The following is a 7,103-nucleotide window of genomic DNA, read 5'->3' as shown; positions in this document are numbered from 1 at the left end:
CACAACAGGCTGTGTTCACTACTGTGCGGTCTTTGGTAGAGTTTTGCAAGTTGTAACTGATTCTGGAACTGGGGAACTGGTGAGTTGTGATAATAAAAACACTTTTTATTTTAAAATTTCACACCTAAATTAAATCCATACCTGCAATGCCCATTCAATTTTTTCCAGAAATTGTCATATTATACATTGTACATGTATGTGATTGCTACTATATGATAGATCCTTTCTTGCAGTAGGGGGTATAATGGTGTGCCTTGAATTAGATTGACAGAACCTTGTACAGACAAGTTATATGTGTGACACACCTCCTCAGCCTCTTTGAACTGGGAGGAGAATAAAATCCAATTATATTCAGCTATCCTGAAATTATATGTACATGAATATCTATTAGATGTATGAAAAAATATATACAGCAGATGAACATTGTGCAAGTGTTGTAACTGAGAATAGTAGCTGAATATACTGGAACAGTTTCTACAACACAGTTTTTTTTTTGCCTGTATCACCCATTTTCTTTGTTTCATTTGTGTTGTCAAATTGAACCTTTTTAATTATGTTGCTTTCATTTTTTCTTTCAAGTTTTGTTATCTTTCCTCCTTCCTATGTTTTTCTAGATCTTTACCTAGAGGGCTCCAGATGTCAAGAATGGAAAAGTGTGAGTCCAAGATTCAGCCAGCCATTGCCACCCATGGGGGTGCCTGGGCCATTCCAGATCACATGAAGGATGCCAGTGCCCAGGGGGTCCAGCGAGCTGTGAGGGCGGGCTACTGTGTCCTGAGGGACGGAGGTACAGCACTAGACGCTGTGGAGGCTGCCATCAGAGTGCTGGAAGACGACCCTGTCTTTGATGCAGGTGTGACAAGATAACCCATAATAATGATGTTGATATGATAAGATAATTGCTTGTTATTCTGTACTGAAGCAAGGTGCCAAAAAGAAATTAATAGCTGTGGTCACACTGGCAAAGCTTTTTGAAATTTTAGTTCCCAAAGTTTTGCTAGTATGAAGGCAAACTTACTGAAAACTTCTTGCAAAACTTCCCAATGAACCCCATAATTCTTGTCAAGGTTTGTGCAGTCAGAACGCATGTAGCTGAAACTTGGCAAAGTTTGTCGCGTAACCAGTCGAATTCCTGTTGGATGACATGCAAGCAAACTTTGCAAAGAGTTACTCGCAGTTAAACTCGAGAAGTTTTGCCAGTGTGACAGCAGCTGTTGTAAATTTGGATACCAATGTGACAGATTGCATTTACGTTACCATATTCCCAAAAGAGACTCAAGCATTGCTGATTACTTGTGAGACATACTGTAAAAGTGGAAATTTTCGCGGCGTTGAAATTTTCGCGCATTTTGCGCAACCCGAAACTAGCGCGAAAATGAAAGCACGCAAATATTTTTGCTTGCCATATGTTCCAGTAGTGGATGTCTCGATTCTGCTTGATTCTGCTGATTAAAAACGCGCGAAACTCTTCTCAGCTCGTCCAGCGCGAAAAATTAGTCACGCGAAAATACATGTATCTACTTTTACAGTAGGTGAATACTATTTGCATAATATTGGTCTGGTGGTCAAGAAACTGTGATGTGAAGCAAGCACAATGATTTTTGTCTTAGGGGTGGGGAAATGTATAAATAATGATAGGCCTGAGATAATAATGATAATAATATGGTGCTTTAAAAGTCCATGATTAGCGCCACTGATTGCGTTACTCTGTGCTTTAGGGGAAAAAAAGACACCTAGATACTGCTACGTGCCAACGTAAAATTAATTCATTCAAAATGTTTTCTAAATATTTTTGTTAGTACAGTTTGAACTTTGAATTTGTGTCTGAATTAATTAACCTGTTGAGGACAAGTCCCGAGTATCCCGAGTATACTCGGGCAGGGGTCTATGGGAAATGCATGTTGTAGCAAAATCAGCCCATCCTTGATGGGTTAGGTAAAGATGAGTAGGCCTTCTTATATTAGAATGTCAGCCTAAAATTATCCTGCCTTGGTTCCTTGTAGGGACTGGAGCTGTGTTGAACTATGACGGTGAGGTTGAGTTGGATTCCATCATCATGGAAGGCAAAGAGCTGAGGTCAGGAGCAGTGACCTGTGTGCAGAACATCAAGAATCCTATCTCACTGGCCAGGAAGGTCATGGAAAAAGTGAGCTGTTGTCCGCGAAGAGGCTTTTTGTATTTCAGGGAATCAAAAGTTTTTTAGTGGAGTTTTGTCCCCACAATAATTAGAAAAGAGTAAAGAAGACTTTAAATTTCTCTGGAACACATTAAAATTGAAGTCCAAATTATAGAGTAATATCTTTGTCATTTGTTTATCAAAGCTATGAGCATTGGGAAGGTGGTTGTTTACACATTGCCACGTTTCACAGAGGCTAAATGTTTATATCACTTTCTTGGTAACTGTAATGATCACTTTTGACATCAAAAACGAACACTTCAAACAAGTGTGCCCTACTTTCAGGGAAGTATGTTTACTTAACTTATATCTGATTGTGTATACCGGTATGTTTCAGGAGAACATATTGACATGTGACTCCTAAAAGAGCACTCGACCCTTGATATAAGATCAAATCTGATATGAGAAGGGAACACGGTTTTATGGCAGCTTCCATTGAGATTCAACTCTCCCGTGTAAATTGATTTTCTTGAGGGCAGCAACTTAGACCCTTTGTGTGCTTTGCTGGTTGGCACAGAAAACCTCATAGCATTGTACATGCTATACAAAGTCCCTGGCACATAAACTTTAAAGTTTGATGACAGGTTACTTTTGCTGTTTGAGATTAAAAAATGATAGATAAATAGATAAGATGTTTAAGCATGACAGTTGACTCTAATTGTAAGTGATATTTTTTTATGACTGTACAGGTTAGTCACGACTTCAGAAACATCAATAAAAGGATTATTGTTTTTGTGCATGAAGTATATTTTTCAATTGCTGTAGATGCTGACTAGAAAGGCTGAGTACATTGTCCTCATAAACTGAAATACAGAATTTAATTTAGATAGAATTCCTTCAAATTATTTAATTAGTATTTGGTGGCATTTGTTGTCAGTTTCAAATGAATACAGAGACTACTTCTAACTATGTTATGGACAATACTATATGTTGAAGTCATCAATCAGTTATGAATATTAAAGGCAAGAGGTTTTGTTTCTGCTGATTGTAAGTGTGAAGGATTGTAATGCTCTGTCATTTGTGAATAACACCGTCTACTTGTGAAATTTTTTGTTAAGAATATAACATCACATCATTCTCTTCAGACAGATCATCTGTTGCTTGCTGGCAAAGGTGCCAACCAGTTCGCCAAGGAGGTGGGAATTGATGAAGTCGATCCAAGCAAACTAGTTACTGAGGAGGCAAGGAAAATGTGGGAGGAATATCGCAAATTCAACAAGAACGTTGATGTTTTCTTTTCAAATAGGTTTGGCATCTTTACTTTGTCTTGTTTACTAAATTAAACATTGTGACTAAGTTGTGATATTGTATAGACTTGTGGATGATCTAGTGGAGTATACCAGTCACTCAATTAATGATGCTGTTCAATTGAGAAGGAGCATGTAATGCAATTTAGATTCATTGATGAGTGGTTGCCTGTTACAGTTCTGATAATCAAAAGATGTGCCACATTTTGAAGAGCAAGTTCCTTCTGAGAGTATTTGATTTTACATGGACATCCTTGAGAATGTAATGCCTTTCAGGTTGGTATATGTCAAAAAAGTCCCAATATGAATGTCTTTCAGTTCTTTTTCCCTGTTGAATGGATTTTCTCTTCCCAAAATTAGTCCCCATTTTGTGCAGAATTTAAATTCTTTTTTATCTAACCCTATCTTAACTGGGGGGGTTAAATTGACTCCCCCCTCGACATTTCGCGCCACGATTCCGCAACGGGCAAAGATTTTGCCGCGCCGTTTCAAGACTTTTTTCATTCAAGTCTCCCACATATTTTGAGACCAAACTTGCGACGTCAAATTGCCCCCCCCCCCCCCCCCCCCCCCCGTTGTAAAAACTCAGTCTTAAATAGCCTAGTTAGAATAGGGTTAAATCATCCAAGATGCATTGCCAAATGTCTTTTTGTATTTTTAGTGTGGCACAAGATGGCTCTTGTGTTATTACCCAGTAAACGGAAGCCTTTCCTCTTCTCATAAAGCAATGTTTTCTCCCTTACAGAGCAGAATTTGGTCATGAGACGGTCGGGTCAGTGGCTGTTGACAAGTGGGGGAATGTGGCGTGTGGTACGTCAACGGGTGGTATTACAGGAAAGCGAGTTGGGCGCGTCGGAGACACACCCATAATTGGTAGGTATCAGCCCTCAAATGAAATCTTGAAATGTTTCATAGATGTGATATCATTTTGTACTGCTGCAATTTAGCTCTGTATAATCAAGAATCAGAATCGTGCAAGCCAACCAAAAGATGCTGGTTTCTGCTGATTCACTGAATTACAACTATTTAACTTCTTTTTTTTTTCTTCAAGGTAAAAATTTGTGATTTCCCACCTTGGGGACTGTATACTGTGCAATTGTGTGACAGGAGGTGACATTTTGCAAATTCTGAATTTTGAAGGCTGATCTGCTGGCAAAATTTGCACAAAAAAGAGAACAGAAAAAAAAAGTAATGAAATCGTTGTGGAAAAAGAGTATACATGTATACATTTCAATACAGTCCTGGTTCATATGACATAACTCCTCATTATGTTCTTGTGTGATTTTGGTTAATATATTACAGGCAGTGGGGCCTACTGTGACAATGCATATGGCGCTGTATCGACTACCGGGCATGGTGAGGCTATCATGAAAGTCAACCTGTCCAAGACAGTTCTCTCCTACATGGAGCACCTAGGTAGGTCTATGTCTCAGAACTACCTAAACATGAGTGTCAGGTTACCAGTCAATCTTGCGTGAAGTGTGCCTTGCACAAGTCAAATACACACGTGGAAAGTCCATTAAGAATGTCCAGCCGCCTTAGAAGTCAGATAAATGTACAAAAATCGTACGTCATAACTTGAGTGTGATTTTCATTAACATTTGCCATAAGGAACTTAATGTTTGTATGATAAACATAACTTGCTGAGGCACTTCAAAGAGCTTTCAAATCAATAAACATGGATGAATACAGCCATTTTCTTTCTAAAGTTAAATCCATAAGAAATGAAGATCAAAGTTTAGAAGAAAAGATCTACAGAGTTTGCAGTATACATGTATGTTCTTCTACACAAGAGCCCACATTTAGCAGCTGGTATTAGATTTCTTTTTTAGCAATTGCACAGAGGAAGAGAGAGATATTAGAATGATTTGCTATTCTGTAGCTTACCTCTGATGAGGAAATTGTTCTCAAAGAGCCAGTCTGTAATTATAAAGATTACGCAAGGTGGCAACAATCTTTAAAAGTCATGACAATATGTGTATTTGCAGGGGCGGATCCAGGAATTCCGTAAAGAGGGGGCACATTTACAAAATTAAAGGGGGGGGGGGCGCACTCACCCCTCCCCCATTTTTTTTCTTTTTATTTCTTTTGTTTCAACAAAAAATAAAGTGGGGGGCGTGCGCCGGTTGAGGTCCTCCCTGGATCCGCCCCTGTATTTGGTTTGTGATCACAAAATTGGCAGTTATGCTGTGTCATTACATCCACTGATTCTACATGCCCAACATGTGAAATCTCCTCATGAAACATTATATCAAAATTTTCAAAATAAAATTTGACATATCACTATGTAGCTGTATCGATGATATTCTTTGATATTCTTTGATACAAATTAAGAAACAGGTAGTAAATGTTTTCCATTCCTCTCAGGACTGTCAGCTAAAGAAGCGGCAGACAAAGCGGTTGGCTTCATGCATCGGCGGGTGGGCGGGGCAGGAGGGGCCATCGTCGTCAGTTCGTCGGGGGACCTTGCGAGGAGCTTCAACTCGCAGCGTATGGCCTGGGCTTTTGCCAAGGATAACTCAGTGAGATACGGAGTGGATCCCAAAGAGGACCATGATGGTGGGAAGATTGCCTGACATGACAACATGGTGGCAACCATTGCAGTTTTCATAATGTCTTGTCACTTCAGATCATTTGGAAGGATCTGAAATTGTAGTGGTTCTCATGGTGTCGTACCATTTGATTTTACTTTTGTTTTGTTGAAGTGACTTTGTGTAACTTTCATGCTCTCTTATTACTGCAACTGTTCTGTTTATTATTTCAGTTGGGACAGATTTTACATCCATGCACCATATATTATTGATTTTTTCAATGAATTGAATGTTTTGGTGTTTTACATGGTGTTCTGGGGCTAATGCAACTTCTGATAGAGCTAAAGGTATGACAGAAAATTATGCATTTAGTTTGTTCTATGTGTGTTTCACTCAAATTTAAGCATTTTCTTTAGTAAACAAACCAGCACGACTTTCACCTTCAGTCCCTGTGAGAAATTCTCTTTGTCAGATTTTCCATGTGAATATTCTATCGCTATCAAGCAGATTTCTCCGGAGGTTCTTCTTCGTAAAGTTCATCAGTACATCGGCGTATGATATGTACTACAGTGTACATACACATGCTGCATGGGCTTGCTGCTGCATCGGCTGCAATGTTACGCTATGGCAAAGCCAGAGCGCAGCATGCAGCATACAAGAGTTAAATGTAAACAACCCTAATGTTGTGTGTTTGGTTTGTTTTGTGTGTATTGTATTGTCTTTTATGCAGACAGTGTTGGAAACTAGGCTCGTCCTACAGTTTTTTGTTTTAATCAGTTATAAGTCATGGCAATCAATTACATGTATAAGTTCAAATCAATTATAAGTCTCTTTGTAAAACAGAAACTCATAGTTGATTGAAAGTTGTAATGGATTATAGGTGGAACAGAGTTATTGATGTCACAATTAATCATAACTCCCGCTTGATTAAACAGGGCCCAGCATAAGTATTCAAGTACAGTCAACCTTGCCTAAGTCAAATCTATTTGGACTGAAGAAATAGCTTCGACTCAGAGAAAATTCGACTTATAAGGGATTAAAATCAATAACATATAAAGAGATAAGGACTTGGAAAAGACCTTGACTTAGGCGATTATTCAACTTATGCGAGGTCAACTTTAGCAAGGTTGACTGTAGGAAATAGGTTTT

The 7,103-nt window shown here is 38.8% G+C and overlaps 1 protein-coding gene across 1 annotated transcript; it reads left to right on the top strand.

Moving 5' to 3' along the window:
- On the top strand, positions 1-5,999 carry LOC139723166 (isoaspartyl peptidase/L-asparaginase-like). The gene is made up of 7 exons (XM_071634426.1): positions 1-79; positions 615-853; positions 2,004-2,146; positions 3,262-3,422; positions 4,169-4,296; positions 4,726-4,839; positions 5,791-5,999. The coding sequence occupies exons 2-7, from the start codon at positions 637-639 to the stop codon at positions 5,997-5,999; spliced, it is 972 nt and encodes a 323-aa protein (XP_071490527.1). The 5' UTR covers positions 1-79; positions 615-636.
- The last annotated feature ends 1,104 nt before the right edge of the window (positions 6,000-7,103 follow it).

Source organism: Diadema antillarum, unplaced genomic scaffold (assembly GCF_040938485.1).
Source record: "Diadema antillarum isolate AM-2024a unplaced genomic scaffold, OU_Dant_1.0 scf00000182, whole genome shotgun sequence".
Classification (NCBI taxonomy): domain Eukaryota; kingdom Metazoa; phylum Echinodermata; class Echinoidea; order Diadematoida; family Diadematidae; genus Diadema; species Diadema antillarum.
The sequence above is the reverse complement of the archived record's forward strand: the minus strand, read 5'-3'. Positions and strand labels throughout refer to the sequence as shown.

Coding starts and splice junctions, on each gene's coding strand:
- LOC139723166 (XM_071634426.1), top strand. CDS start 637: ATGTCAAGAATGGAAAAGTGTGAGTCCAAGATTCAGCCAGCCATTGCC. Junction 854..2,003: donor CGACCCTGTCTTTGATGCAG/GTGTGACAAGAT, acceptor GGTTCCTTGTAG/GGACTGGAGCTGTGTTGAAC. Junction 2,147..3,261: donor CCAGGAAGGTCATGGAAAAA/GTGAGCTGTTGT, acceptor CATTCTCTTCAG/ACAGATCATCTGTTGCTTGC.